General features: G+C 38.3%; 1 protein-coding gene, 1 long non-coding RNA gene and 2 other non-coding genes across 6 annotated transcripts in view; all 4 read left to right on the top strand.

Moving 5' to 3' along the window:
• Positions 1-143: 143 nt before the first annotated feature.
• On the top strand, positions 144-2,470 carry LOC131351922 (uncharacterized). The gene is made up of 3 exons (XR_009204453.1): positions 144-272; positions 1,751-1,799; positions 1,943-2,470. It is a non-coding gene; the product is annotated as an uncharacterized LOC131351922 (long non-coding RNA).
• On the top strand, positions 235-345 carry trnal-caa (transfer RNA leucine (anticodon CAA)). The gene is made up of 2 exons: positions 235-272; positions 300-345. It is a non-coding gene; the product is annotated as a tRNA-Leu (tRNA).
• trnal-caa (transfer RNA leucine (anticodon CAA)) lies at positions 1,746-1,856 on the top strand. Its single transcript has 2 exons — positions 1,746-1,783; positions 1,811-1,856. It is a non-coding gene; the product is annotated as a tRNA-Leu (tRNA).
• A 404-nt stretch (positions 2,471-2,874) lies between the features above and the next one.
• Positions 2,875-15,934, top strand: part of iqsec3b (IQ motif and Sec7 domain ArfGEF 3b) — a 43,845-nt gene continuing 30,785 nt past the window's right edge. For 2 of the 3 annotated variants that reach the window (XR_009204452.1, XM_058387652.1), the window contains exons 1-2: positions 2,875-3,453; positions 11,083-11,157. Coding sequence is in view for 2 of the 3 variants with exons in the window: in XM_058387652.1 (XP_058243635.1) it covers positions 3,020-3,453; positions 11,083-11,157 (509 nt within the window). In the remaining variant the exon portion in view is untranslated. The remainder of the gene's footprint in view (positions 3,454-11,082; positions 11,158-15,934) is intronic. The other variant, XM_058387651.1, reaches the window with a different exon arrangement.

The raw sequence follows: 15,934 nt of genomic DNA, 5'->3' as shown, positions 1-15,934 counted from the left end.
TTGATTTACGACGACAGATTCGTTACTGTTTCACAAAATTAATTAAAACGTTATTACCACAAAATAAGGTATATTTAGAATAATTGCGAAAACAATGTTACAATTATTATTATTTTTTTTTAAATCTCCTTAATATTTATTTATTTTTTCAAAACAACTACCACACGCGTTCTTTTCAGTGACTTTATAGAGACTGAACTATTTCTATCATTTTTCCAAAAGTTGTATACGTCTGTCAGAATGGCCGAGCGGTCTAAGGCGCCAGACTCAAGGTATAATACCTTCCAGGTTGCTGGGTATTCTGGTCTCCACATGGAGGCGTGGGTTCAAATCCCACTTCTGACAAGTTGTTTGTTACTGACTGAAGTTTTACAAATAATCCAAAATGGATCCTCCTTTACCTCTCAAACAACAGAAACCCCCATTATTTGCTAAAAAAAATGCCTAGGATCTAATATTCACCTTATCTCCTGTGGAACGGTGCTATTTTTAACTGTCCAGTGAGTCTGTGCCCACATTAGCGTAGCTTAGTGTACGCTTGAACCAGTCTGTCAGTTCTGTCCTCTCCTATGTCATCAACAATGCATTGCACAGTTGCATCTAACTAAGTGTCTCTATAGTGATTTTTTGCCATCACTATAGAGACCTAGGAGCCTGTTTTTATTTTTGAAAGAAAGTAAGGAAAGTCTGAGTGGTCTGACTCACTATTTAATACCTTCTGGTCTCCACATGGTGGTGTAGGTTCAAGCCCTGTTTCTCATTAGAAAAAATCCCAAATTTGCCTCTCAAACTGAAGAAACTTCCTTTGATCTGTGAGAGCGCTGCAGAAACTCACAAAGCTCTATTCTTGCACAATTTGTGCAGGATGTTTAGTATAAAAGTTCAGCGTCTTATATTCACCTAACCTGCCTGTTCTTTAACTGAAGGGATCGGAACTCAGTGTGGTCTTTTACTGTCGTAGGTTCGACACAGTGTGTGGCCTGAAATGCTTTTCTGCTCACCACGACTGTACAAAGTTGTTATTTAAATGATAATAGCCTTCCAATAGCTTGAACCAGTCTGAAGCGATCTCTCTCATCACCAGTGTGTTTGACCAGACTAGGAGGTCCAATCACTTTTAAACAGCGTTAAATATCAAAGAGCAGAAACTTCACTTGACCTGAGCCGGAGTCAACAATTACAGACGCATTATATGATGTAGTAATTAAAGACTTTCTGCTTCCAGGTTTATTTCAGATTGACACTGCATACACAAACAGTTATTAAGTATTATTTATTACAAGACTCTTTATTCCAATACTTTTCTCACTCAAAAACAGGGTCTGACACTAAAGGTGCCATGTTTTAGCTTGCTTAATACATCTGGATGTAAAGATCAGCAAATGAAAGCACTGAAAAATTTTCATCTCTCATCTTATGTTCATCCATCTGGCCATTTTCTATTTACCTCTCTCATTAACAGTAACATCAACAAGGCACTTCCCTCTGCAGAGTTGCCCCTACCTGCATTTTCACACCATTTATGTGCAAACTCTAGAGATGGTTGTAGCTTTTATTTTGTAAATAGTGATTATTTGAGTCACTAAAGTCCAAACCAGTCTAACAATTCTCCTCTGATCGTCTCATCAGGAGGTTATTTCCAGCTGTAGGACTGCTAATAAATGTGTTTATGTGTTGTGCCATTCCGTACAAACTCTAGAGACAGATGTGTCTGCTTTCTGTTTTCTGCTTTCTGTTTTTGGCATGTCAGGATGGCCGAGCGGTCTAAGGCGCCAGACTCAAGGTTCACTACCTTCCAGGTATCTGGGTGTTCTGGTCTCCACATGGAGGCGTGGGTTCAAATCCCACTTCTGACATCTCTTTGTGTTCCATTCAGAAATGGATCTTTTGCCTCTCAAACAAAAGAACCTTCATTTAATCTAATATCTCTTCTCTTTTGCAGTTGATGAAGGACTCAAACAGCAGAAATCTCAAGAGCTCTTGGCTTGTACTGTTGGTGCAGGATGGTTTTCAATCAGGGAAAAAAAGAGCTGCCAGAATGGGGTGGAGTTAAACCCTGCCTCCATACAGAGACCAGAATCCTCAGCAATCAGGAAGGGATTGAACCTTGAACCTTGGGACCTCAGCCATGACACAAAGGCCTGTGTATTCAAGCTCAATAAAAGGAAAAAAAAACATAACAGTCAGTCCATGAGGTTCCAGACTTCCAAGAGTGCGGATAAGCCTTTTCTCTCTACATTTCATCAGTTCATTGTTCCCATAACAACAACTACCAGTGCAAACTGAGATTTCATTAATGCTATGTCCATCATTGTTGAAGTGTCTCGTCATGGGGGAAAGAGGAAACCCTTCATTCTCATAATACAAAGGTGCTCAAGAAAATGATCAGCCAGTCTCCTTTTAATTTCTTTCAAAGCACTTCTTCAGTCAATTTCACATGTTCTCCCCGGACCATGTGGGTTTCCTCCTACCTCACAAAAACATTGACTACGTCAAATGGTAGTCAGTAGAACAACAGACTGACCAGTGATTCTGTTTGCTCGGATGTGAGTGCATGTTTTCAGAATATGTATACATCAAAATGGAATTTCCTATAGAAATGCACGTTCAGTCAGAGGAAATGTCATGAAAGGAAATGTCAGACAGCGTCTATTTATCTACGTCTGTCTGTCTGTCTATCTGCATGTCTGTCTGCTTTTCCATTAAGAAGTGTTGAACCTCAGAGATTAATAGTGAATTAACCCTTTATTTCCTGACTGTATTCACCGTTGGTTTGAGTCGATTCTTTACTGTGCGCCCTTACGTGCGTCACCGCGTCACTCCTGAAACTCCTCCCCCCGTGTGCTTATGTTTTGACGTCCTCGCATCAGCACCATCTCGCGCATCCTTTCCTCCGGAGGCGGAGGCGGGAGTTTTTCTCCATCTCTCTCTCTCTCTCTCTCTCTCTCTCTCACCCCATCCAGTTGAGCGCGCAGCCTGATCCCGTTCTGTAGCTCGGCGCGCTTCTCCGTCCAGCAGCATGTCGAGCCTGTTGGAGAACCCTCTCCAGGCGGTGCTCTATCTGAAGGAGCTGACGACCATCGTGCAGAACCAGCAGGGCCTCATTCAGACCCAGCGGCGTCGCATCGACACGCTCGAGCGCAAGTTAAAGGAGCTGGCTGGAGAAAACCGGCGGCTCCACGACGCCACACACCGGCATCCCTCGCGGCCTCATCCGCCCCCTCGCACCTCCTCCGCTTTGGCCAACAGGGACGGGACGCCCCCCCCTCCTCTGCGGACACCGACTACTCAAACCGAGCGCCACTCACCACAAGACATGCAGCTGGTACCCGCCGTGCCCAGCGGTGCAAGCATGGACTCATCAACGGAGGACACGGACGCAGACACGCGCTGCCGGTCCCTGGTGCCCCAGATGTCCACCGCTCTCTGTCGGACCGGCCCAAGGAATTCAGAGTAAGTCATATCAATCAGTGCTCATGCAAGTGCACAACTGTACTGATGACGCCACGACACCAGGATTACATAACAGCATCTGAGTTTTACTGTAGCCTGTTATGAGCGCTGTTATGTTCGCTCATAATACACCGTGGCGGTGTTGCACGAGCTCAAAGCTTTTCTTCTGCGAGGCTCACCGTAAAGCCATAATGAGAACACACAGGGGTTACAACAGTTCAGCCTAAAGCCTATTAAATCAATCAAAAAATAAAATTAAACAACATTTCCAGACATGACAATATAAACGAATACACATTAGTAGGACTGGTGATAGTAATAATAATAATAATAATAATAATAATAATAATAATAATAATAACAATAATAATAATATAGTTATAAATAAAATAAAACTGATATTGCTGCATCCTTCCTAGTGCATAGGTTTCCCAGCCATTCTGCTCCAGTGACTCCTAAAGAAGTCAGAGAGAAATCTGAGGACTCACATCACCCTTTCAACCTGTTAGTGAAAAATCAATACAGAGCTACAAACACTCCTCAGCTAGCCTGGATCATTTGCTGTCTGCCGTTCGCACTACAGACTCATTCTTTTAGCCTGAAAATAGGCAACGCATAAAAACAGACTGCAATATATTCAGACTGAGGGGGAAAAAACTACAAGTTTATATTGTTAAAAGTAAACATTTGTTCATCTGAATACAGACTGTGATGTTTTGTAGTGAATGTATTGATTTGTTGAAATCCCAGAGATGGGAGCTACACTCTGGAAGGAATAACACACTGTTATATTAAAATAAATATAATCATTGATCATTTTTCTATAAAAGCACACGTCCAAGTGATTTATTCCTTATATAGCTGCCCTCGGTGTCCATCAGAGGGTCGTGTCTCTTACACCACGGCAATTGCCAGCATTTTTTAAATTAATTAATTAATGCATTACGTTTTACTTGTTTATAGTAACATTTAATGCTGTGAAAAGTCTACAAAACAAGTTCCTGTCATCACTTTGCTCTCTCTCTCTCTTTCTCCCTCTCTTTCTCTCTCGCTGTCTCTTTCTCTCTCTCTCTCTTTCTCCCTCTCTTTCTCTCTCTCTCTCTCTCTCTCTCTCTCTCTCTCTCTCTCTCTTTCTTTCTTTCATTTCATTTGAAGTTGGTAAAACAACAGATACAGAGAATGTTTCAGATAATCTATAAAAAACTAGAGCGACAGTGTACCAAAAATGATCAGAACTTCTTTGTTAACGAACAAAACAATTTTTCATCAGTATACTATTACACTTATAAAAGAACGAGTTCCGAGCCTCCTAAAAGGTTCTTCTTAAACCCTTTCTAGTAGACTGATAGTAGTTCTACAAAGCGCGCTGAAACTTTCCACGGAAAAAAACCCCCCAAAGATTCCTTTAAGGGTTTTAAGAATAAAGACTGAAGGATCTTTTAAAGGCTCCTTAAAATAAATATGCATTTTTAGTGTAGTTCTTTCTGAAATACTTTTTTAATAGAAAAACATACATAAACTCTACATAGAACCTTTAAGAGATTTTCCAGAAAACGTAGGTGAAGAGACACCAGTGAGAACTTTCATGGTTCATTAGATTAAAATTCATTCTTAAGCTTTTTTTTAACAGGGAAGCACTGGTGTAGGGTTAACCATTAGATGGTTTACCAGAAGAGGTACCCAAAAAACATGAGACATTTTGGATTGAACCCGTTCTTCACTGGGTTCCTTATGGGTTCATTGGATAAATAAGGGAGCTTAACTTTTCTAATAGGGAAATACTTTGTTGTAGAGTTCTACTCTTCCCTAAAGGAGAACAGAACAAATTTCTACAATTTCTATAATTTAGTGTTTTGAGTAGAGTAGAGTAGAGTAGAATAGCACATAGTGGAGTAGAGTAAAATACAGTGGAGTAGAGATTAGAGATTAGACTAGAGTAAAGTACAGTAGAGTAGAGTAGAGTAGGGTAGAGTAGAGCTCAGTTCTTGTTGTAGGGTTCTACAGAAAACCATTTTAGGACTCCCTTCCAGAGGCACAACCAAAGAACCAAGAGTAAAAGAGTATGTTTTAAGGTTTTTTCTCTTGAGTAAAACATTTCTATTTTTGTTACACAGTTTGTATTTTATCTTGAGGTTTTTGTCAGTGTCTTGAGGATGACTGAACGTATTTCTGAGCTGCGGTTTATAAAGACAGACGTCTTGGTTGCAGTAGAAAGAACCCGCTTGCCAGCTGGAGTGATTTAATGCGGCACGTGTCTGAGGATGGAAAGCTGTCATGTTAATGTGAAGCTCCAGTAAACAAGAGTATGTCCTAGTTCTCAGGCATACCTAAGTGCACTTACAGGCATGCGGACAAAATATGAACATAGAAATGCACGCAACACAACACAACACAACACACACACACACACAAATAGACTGCAGCATACTGTGCATTAAGTGAAGCATTAAAGTCAAATTCCCATAGAGGATGTTGAGCTGATCCGCCAGCTGCCTCCTAATCCACTCTAGAGATGGAGATTGTGTGCGTGTGTGCATGTGTGTGTGTGCATGTGTGTGTGTGTGTGTGTGTAAGAGAGTAAGAGAGATAGAGAGAGAGAGAAATGCTATATATATTAGAACCACTCATCTGCCCCAGTGCACCTCTCATACCGCATTTGTACCCAGGATATGTGTGTGTGTGTGTGTGTGTGTGTGCATATTAACATTTCCTGAAGCAAAGGATTTTCTAAGTGTTTGTGTGTGGCTATTTCCATGCAGAACACTATCTGTTGTGATATTAGGTGTTAATTACTAAAAACAGTGAATCATACGAATTCCATGCGAGAGATCTCTCTACAAACAATCTGTATAATTCTGTTCAAGCACTTCTGTTATGTAACTCAGCTCTACGTGCTTTATTTCTTAAAATCCAACGAAACAGGCAGACAGCTTCAGCTGAAAAAAATGTGTGGTTGGTTTAACTGCAATTCACGTAAAAATTTCAAGCTGCACCTTTACAGCCCTGGGTTTCCTGATCACAGCAAATATGTGTATTTTTATTTTTTCTATCAAAATGCAATATTATCACTTTAGTTTAAATATTTCTGACTTTTAGTGAAGAATGAATTAAAGCTTAAACCATTAACCAGACCTTTGTATAACAAACTGTGTCTAAAAATGTACAACCAGCATCAATAAAACAACATTTTGCTAATTATATATTATCCAAAATGTTTTTGGATTTAAAACAGTGTGATGTTTGTTCTTCTGCTGAGTTGTCCAGTAATCTCAGACATGCTTAAATGGTGTCTGTATGATATTACAAAAATGGGAAAAAGCTAAAAGCGTTCGCCAGGCATAGAGACGAATACAGTAGAATACAGCACAGTATAGTGGAGTAGAGTAGAATACAGTAGAGGACAGTAGAGTAGAGTAGAGTACAGCAGAGTAGAGTAGAGTACAGTAGAGTGGAGTAGAGTTTAATAGAGTAGAGTACAGCAGAGTAGAGTACAGTAGAGTAGAGTACAGCAGAGTAGAGTAGAGTTTAATAGAGTAGAGTACAGCAGAGTAGAGTAGAATAGAGTAGAGTACAGCAGAGTAGAGTACAGTAGAGTAGAGTACAGCAGAGTAGAGTAGAGTTTAATAGAGTAGAGTACAGCAGAGTAGAGTAGAATAGAGTAGAGTACAGTACAGTGGAGTAAAGTAGAGTAGAGTACAGCAGAGTAGAGTAGAGTTCAATAGAGTAGAGTACAGCAGAGTAGAGTAGAATAGAGTAGAGTACAGTGGAGTAGAGTAGAGTAGAGAACAGTAGAGTAGAATAAAGTAGAGTAGGATAGAGTAGAGTTGAGTAGAGAACAGTATAGTAGAGTAGAGTAGAGTACAGTGGAGTAGAGTTGAGTAGAGAACAGTAGAGTTGAGTAGAGAACAGTAGAGTTGAGTAGAGAACAGTAGAGTAGAGTAGAGTACAATAGAGTAAAGTAGAGTTGAGTAGAGTACAGTAGAGTTGAGTAGAGAACAGTAGAGTAGAGTACAGTAAAGTTGAATACTGTATAGTACAGTAAAGTGCAGTAGAGTTGAATAGAGTACAGTAGAGTAGAGTTGAGTATAGTGGAGTAGAGTAGATTACAGTAGAGTAGAGTAGAGTAAAGTAGAGTAATTAGAGTACAATAGAGTAGAGTTGAGTAGAGAACAGTAGAGTTGAGTAGAGAACAGTAGAGTAGAGTACAATAGAGTAAAGTAGAGTTGAGTAGAGTACAGTAGAGTAGAGTTGAGTAGAGAACAGTAGAGTAGAGTAGAGTACAAAAAAGTAGAGTAAAGTAGAGAACAGTAGAATAGAGTAACGTACAGTAGAGTAAAGTACAGTAGAGTAGAGTACAGTAGAGTTGAATAGAGTACAGTAAAGTTGAATACTGTATAGTACAGTAAAGTGCAGTAGAGTAGAGTTGAGTATAGTGGAGTAGAGTAGATTACAGTAGAGTAGAGTAAAGTAATTAGAGTACAATAGAGTAGAGTTGAGTAGAGAACAGTAGAGTTGAGTAGAGAACAGTAGAGTTGAGTAGAGAACAGTAGAGTAGAGTACAATAGAGTAAAGTAGAGTTGAGTAGAGTACAGTAGAGTAGAGTTGAGTAGAGAACAGTAGAGTAGAGTACAAAAAAGTAGAGTAAAGTAGAGAACAGTAGAATAGAGTAAAGTACAGTAGAGTAGAGTACAGTAGAGTAGAGTAGAGTAGAGTAGAGTAGAGTAATTAGAGTACAGTAGAGTAAAGTACAGTAGAGTAGAGTACAGTAGAGTAGATTACAGTAGAGTAGAGTAGAGTAAAGTAGAGTAATTAGAGTACAGTAGATTAGAGTAGAATGTACTTTCTTAATCCCCAGAGGTATATTTAGTGTCACACAAGAGCAACAGGAAGGGCGAGGACTCAAACACAACAAACACAACAAACACACAAACACAACAAACACACAAACACAACAAACACACAAACACACAAACACAACAAACACACAAACACAACAAACACACAAACACACAAACACACAAACAAGAAATAATAAACAAACATATACAAAACTCTCAAATTCTACCAGAGATACAAAGTATGGCTTCTTTATTTATTATTCAGCAGCCTACAGAATAACACTTGATCCACATCCTAATATTTTTACATGTTCGGTATTGAGTGTCTTTATTCATGTCTCACTCCTCAGTGGAGGTTAATATGAAGCTCATTAGACACTCAGAGCTTTAAGAATGTGCTATTTTTCATCAGTATTTCTGTTTCTCTCTAGCCTACTAGGAGCGATATACTCATGGAGATGATCCAGAAAAACCAACAGTTGTATTTTTTTCACACTAATGTTTGTATCTTCAAAGTCAACGTTGATATCAAACTCATTTCTGCTCTCTGAGATGCTCCGAGTGTTTGTTCATAAACATCTAAAATTTGATCTTCAACCAGGAAAATTCTGTGTAAGGTTGTCCAACAGAGAGAGAAACACACGTCTAAAACACACTGAGACCCGACAGAGTCCTGACTCTTTATATATCAGACTTGTGGAGATAAAATAAATCATTTGTTTATACTGATTGAAAACGTCAGATAAGCGGATAACTGCAACACCAGTGTAGTGGGAAGATGGGGTAGGTCAGTAGTAGCGTCTCACTGATGTGTGCAGTTACCATGACACCACACTAAGGACATGAGTCTCAGCTCTAAATATGTCTTACTGTTTATAAATGCTGTTTCTGAGCCAGATGTTTTTTGGGGTCAGTACATGATTACTTATGAATGCAAATTCAGTAAAACGGAAAGCAAGATTAACCTCAAAGCTTCAGAGCAGACGCCAAACATGATTTGATTACATTTGTGGTAATAAATATGCATTCTTAGTGCAGTTCTTTCTGTAATACTTAATAATAAGAAATAGGTTTCTGAAATACTTTCTAATAATTTCCCATTGGGATGATTAAAGTATCTATCTATCTATCTATCTATCTATCTATCTATCTATCTATCTATCTATCTATCTATCCATCCATCCATCCATCCATCCATCCATCCATCCATCCATCCATGCATCATCCATCCATCTATCTATCTATCTATCTATCTATCTATCTATCTATCTATCTATCTATCTAGCTAGCTAGCTAGCTATCTAGCTAGCTAGCTAGCTATCCATCCATCCATCCATCCATCCATCCATCCATCCATCAATCTATCCATGCATCATCCATCCATCTATCTATCTATCTATCTATCTATCTATCTATCTATCTATCTATCTATCTATCTATCTATCTATCTATCTATCTATCTATCTATCCATCCATCCATCCATCCATCCATCCATCAATCTATCCATGCATCATCCATCCATACATCTATCTATCTATCTATCTATCTATCTATCTATCTATCTATCTATCTATCTATCTATCTATCTATCTATCTAGCTAGCTAGCTAGCTAGCTATCCATCCATCCATCCATCCATCCATCCATCCATCTATCTATCTATCTATCTATCTATCTATCTATCTATCTATCTATCCATCCATCCATCCATCCATCCATCCATCCATCCATCAATCTATCCATGCATCATCCATCTATCTATCTATCTATCTATCTATCTATCTATCTATCTATCTATCTATCTATCTATCTAGCTAGCTAGCTAGCTAGCTAGCTATCCATCCATCCATCCATCCATCCATCTATCTATCTATCTATCTATCTATCTATCTACCTATCTATCTATCCATCATCCATCCATCCATCCATCTATCTATCTATCTATCTATCTAATATGGAACCACTGTTATAGGCTTCTACACAAAACTTTCAAGAGAGTTTCCAGAAAACCAAAAAACCCTTTAGGACATTTATATTTAACTGAAGAGACACCAGTGAGAACTTTCATGGTTCATTAGATTAAAATTAATTCTCAAGCTTATTTTTTAACAGGGAAACACTGGTGTAGGGTTCTACATAGAACCTTTAAAAGATTTACCAGAAAAAGTACCAAAAAAACTAAGGAGCATTTTAGATTCAAAACCATATAAAAACAGTTCTTTATTGGATTCCTTATGGGTTCACTGGATAAATAATGGAGCTTAACCTGGAAAACGGTTCTTGAAATCTTTTCTAATAGGGAAAGACTTTGTTCTAGAGTTCTACTCTTCAATAAAGGAGAACAGAATACATTTATACAAAACATAATTCTTCTTGTTGTAGGGTTCTACAGAGAACCATTTTTGTCAGCATCTGGAGAAATCATGGGTTTTTCAGTACAGACCCCAAACATGTTTTGACTACATTTGTGGTAATGGAGGTATTCTGTACATTTTATCTTTAATATATAGTAGAACTGTAGGAAAAAATTTAATATAGTAGATATATAGTAGAATGGAATGGAATTGAAGGGTGGATTTCTAAAGAAATTTTATTTGTTGGTCAGAAATGAATCCCGGCTCGTAACACATCCTTCACAGCTTTGCATTATGAAAGAGCTGCCAAAATCAACAGTATGTTAGTGGGTATGATGAAGTTTCAGTGCTTTAGCAGCAGTCTAAATATAAAATATGCCACTTCGAAAGCTACATGCTAGCGATGTTCATTAGAATTATTCACTTCTCTTTTACAGAAGCCAGACGGTCCTGCACCAGTTCTGCTGCCCCGCCCCTGAAGCTCCTGAAGGCGATCCCACCGGCTGTTCACGGTGAGAACATGACATTTGTTTCATTGGTTTTAGAGATTTTATTTAAATGGAAATCCAATGGTCTTGGCATTTGATGGATGCATATGCAGGGGTTTATTATAAAGCATGCATCAAACAATATAAAGTTTATAGCTCATTCTCTTCTCAGGAAAGAGTCTGATTGAGAGTTGGATCGAGAGCAGATATAGACCTAACTAAGACCAAGCTACTTTACAGTAGGCAGTTTAAGCGAAGGATGTTTCTATTCATCCATATTTTATGTCTAATATGATCTGTAAAACATTTTGTATAGCTGTGCTGCAGAATCTGAAAAGCCTAAACATGTCATAATCCATTATATTTCTTTATCCAAGAGGCTACAGCAGACCTAGTGCTCTGTTCAACTCTTGTGACTAAAGATTTCTGATCTCCTAGGAAAAAATAAAGTAATGAAAATCTTGGAAATATTTAGCCTTTAAAATAGCTCTTGATCCTATTGTTTTCTTTGTTTGGTATTAAATATCTTTGGCGTGTTCCACTTCACAGTGTTGGATAATATGAAGCTGAAAATGAAAGTAGACACAATAATTTGTTCTGTTTTTACTGAAAGAAAGAAAGAAAGAAAGAAAGAAAGAAAGAAAATAAAGTAACTGAATAAATAAGTGAATTAAAAGAAAGAGTAAAAATGAAAGAAAGAAAGAAAGAAAGAAAGAAAGAAAGAAAGAAAGAAAGAAAGAAAGAAAGAAAGAAACTGAATGAATAAGTGAATTAAAAGAAAGAGTGAAAATGAAAGAAAGAAAGAAAGAAAGAAAGAAAGAAAGAAAGAAAGAAAGAAAGAAAGAAAGAAAGTGAATAAATGAATGAAAAAAGAAAGGAAATAAATGTAAGAAAGAAAGTGAATGAAAGGATGGATAAATAGAGTAACACCTAACACCAAAAATAGAAAGAAAAATATACAGACAGGAAAGGGATAAACATGGACGTGTAAATGTTTCTGTTTCAGTTTGTTGGTTAAATTCACAGAAAAATTAAATAATATAATCCTGATTTCTCATTTCTGAGGTAAACTGACCGCAGTGTAAAACAGGACCATGTCCATTACATGGGATTATGGGTGATAATGTGAAAAGCTGCACTTCTGTCCTCAGAACCAAATCCAACAATCCCAGTCAAGCAGCAGTCCACTGAACACTTTCTTCACTGCTGATTCTGGAACACGATTCTTCCTTTTAAATTGAATTTGGGAGAGAAGATGAGGGTTAGCTCAGGCAGGCGCTGAGGAAAATATAATCTGACATGGCAAAGGCAACGGGATTGTACCAGTAAGCTCCACTCTGGTGAGTTTATCTGAAAAGAAAGCAGGCGAGAGAGAGAGAGAGAGAGAGAGAGAGAGAGAGAGAGTGTGTGTGTTATGTGTGTGTGTGTGTTTATCAGGGTGAAAGAATACAACTAAAATGTGCCAAGAGAACAGAATATAAATAGAGAGGTGATGAGAGAGACAGAATGTGTGTTGTAGAGAAAGGAAGAACATGATGTGAAGAGAGAAAGTGTGTGTGTGTTTCTTCTTAATATGATAACAACTACTAATTCTGCTAGGATTACACATCTTCACCCTTAGCACATCACCGTTCCTTTATACATCATTACCCATAGTTTTAACAATTGGCAATTAGTTGTTTGTTTTTGAACATCGCAAGAACTCTTCAATCTGTCTCTTGTGTTCTGAGCAGATTTTTTTTTCATAATGCTTAGAAACACTCCAGCAACCTTTTAACCAGACACTTTCTGACTAATTGAGAAGACCGTGTGAAAAAAATCGTGAAGCCGAACCATGGTTATGTGTGTTCAGAACATCGCAGGAACATTGTTTGTGTAATGGGACAGAACAGATCTCTTTTTCATTTGCTCAGTTAATTAACGCTTTTACTCGCTTATTTTTGCTTACTTACTTACAAACTTTCTACCCAATCCTGTTACATTATGTTCACATGCAAATTTAGAACATTTTGTTTTATTCAATAACAACACTTTTAACACCAGGTATGAGATCTGTGATGCTCTTCCTTAAGAACCCCACGCTGAGCAACATTGACAGGACTCTGACGTTTGGACTTTTTTGCCAAATTCAATATGGCTACCGTGTCGTCTTGATAATGCTTTGGCAGAGTGTAGTCTACTATGCCATTTGTGGAGTCTACTTTTCAACGATTACTTTTCAGCTGACCTCAGACCAGCTGTGGAGACACTTTAGGCTTGCCCATAGACTTAATAGCACTTTATAATAAGCTCCACTCTTCTGGGAAGGCTTTCTCTCACATTTTGGAGCAGGCTTTTGGGAATGTGTGCTCATTCAGCAATAAGAGCATTATGCTGTGATGTTTATGGACACTCCAGTTCCTGTTCAGTGTTCCAAAGTTGTTCAGTGGGGATGAGTCAGAGTCCAGGGCTCAGTGCAGGACACTTCAACCTTCACCTCCACATCCCAGATAGCAAAAGAGGTCTGACCCAGATCTGGCCCACACAATGCACTTACACTCGGCCCACATACCACAAAGAATGACAGCCCTTTGGTGGCCCATATCTTGTTTGCCAGAGGTGGGCCAAACATGGGCCAGCACAAGGCCAGCAATGGGCCACACTACATAAACCAAACCATAACCGGGCCACATCTGGCATGCCATCATATAAACAGTGCCATCACTGCCAGACCTGGTCCACATCTGGTTGATATACCACTTGCCATGCCAGAACTCAGCCAGCAGTGCCGGCTTAATGCCAGACCTGGCCCAGACCCGTCTGCTATGTGAGATGGTGTTCAGGGGGTTTGTGCACAGCTGCATTGTCATGTTCATTTTAATGCTACCACATACGAAGCCGTTCTATATCAGGAATCTGAACAATGCCATAGACATATTTTGAAATTTTAATTTTAAATATATGTTTTATTTATATAATATCTGCATTTAACAATAAAGGTTGGCTTTCAAACAAATTTCCATCATTGGCCTTTAATATTAAGCCTACTTATTTGTTAAATTCACCTACTAACAGAATGGTACATTCAACGTAACGTACCATAATGCCATTGTGATAGCAATAATGCTTTTTTAATAGGCTATATATCTCTTGTATATATCAACAGACAAATTAATGATTAATAATCATTTGTCTGTACAGGGCATAACAAAATAATAAACTATTCTAGCATTAGGAGCATAGTAAGTACATTTAAAATCATAATAACACAATAATATTAGAACTAGTCCCATGTAATTTTCTGGTACAGACCGACCTGGCCCCCCCTTAAAAAAAAGGAAAAATTATGTGATCCTCACAGGTAAAAGTTTGGGGACCCCTGTTCTATAGGATGTGTGATTAAGTTGTGTAGTTTGGGGAAGAATATCATACTTATAGGTGATGATCAGGTGTAAACAAACAACTGGCTATAGAGTGGAGATGTTTGTAAAATGCAAAGCTGTTTTGCTGATCAGCCAGCAAACTACTTTCAATAAACACTTATCAAGTCATCACGTATCATGTAACATTATTCGGAAATCAATAAATAAAACAAATTATTTAGCAATCTAATTAAACCTTACTAACATTTTGATCCTGGTGCAGGAGCAGGACACTGGAGGGCTTTAAAACCGGGGCAGGAAACTGCATCAGACACAGTCGTGCACTTAGCTTTTATCTGAAAATAACAAAATAAAAACCCTTTCATCTTTACGCCAGCATGGCATCCTCTCGGAAAAGCAAGCGTTTTGATTTTGAATGGATCTCCTATTATTTTTTAAAAAATAATAGATATTATAATTGGGTTTAATTTCCCTAAAATAGTGTATAAATATGGATTGTTAGTTCTGTACAGTATTTTGTAGTATATTAAAGGCAGTGCACTTCCTCTGAGTGTGTATATATGAGAGAGAGAGAGAGAGAGAGAGAGAGAGAATGTTTCAGGTATTAAAGTACTTACTGACTGTTGTGCTGACAAAGTACCCAGTCAGCAGAGTGTGTTTTATTGCAATAAAAGTCTCTTCACAGTTGCTTTCAGAGGAAAAGTGGTGTGTTGGGAGGTTTTTTACTTCGAGTCGTTTTGCTGAGCAAAGTACACAGACGAACCTTCGCTCCTATGACACTCACACATGCTTTATAATGCCCCGAATTACATAATAATACGTGCGTATACAAAGTGAATTCATGTGATGTTTAGGATCTTTAGGTATATGAAGAGATTATTATTCCAGCTGCCTGTCGGAGTAAAAGTGAAACGCCATGCTGCGTTATATCATCGTCAGGCTGTGGGTCAAACATTATTACTGTAAAAGACAGGCTTGAAAATTCAGTCGGTTTAGACAGACAAGTTCCTGTCTGGGTTTGATCTCACTTGACAGACCGTTAACAGAGATAATGGAGATTCTTCAGCTTATATTGTCCTGGATGGTGTTTTGCTCGAGGCTCAAGGGCCGAATGCGGCTCTGCAGTCTCGTTTCATTGGACCCTCGTGAATATAAAGCTATGCGTATACATTACTCAATTTTTTTACACTACAGTACAGCAGTAATATCTAGAATTTGCAGCAGACCACACGGTAATTGCTTTAATACTACACCGGAAGCTGGGCATCCTGTAAAATTTCATTAAAACTCAGTGGTGAAATGCTTACCAAAGTATCTATATTATTCATCATTCTTGGTGGAATTTAATATTTCTGCAAATCAAATTCTCCAATATCTGTCTGCAGTATCACACTGTTTGCTTATTAAATACAAACTCTTTTCTTTGTCCTACGCCCCTG

This window comes from Hemibagrus wyckioides, linkage group LG04 (assembly GCF_019097595.1).
Source record: "Hemibagrus wyckioides isolate EC202008001 linkage group LG04, SWU_Hwy_1.0, whole genome shotgun sequence".
Taxonomy (NCBI): Eukaryota; Metazoa; Chordata; class Actinopteri; order Siluriformes; family Bagridae; genus Hemibagrus; species Hemibagrus wyckioides.
This window is presented reverse-complemented; position numbering and strand designations above follow the sequence as displayed.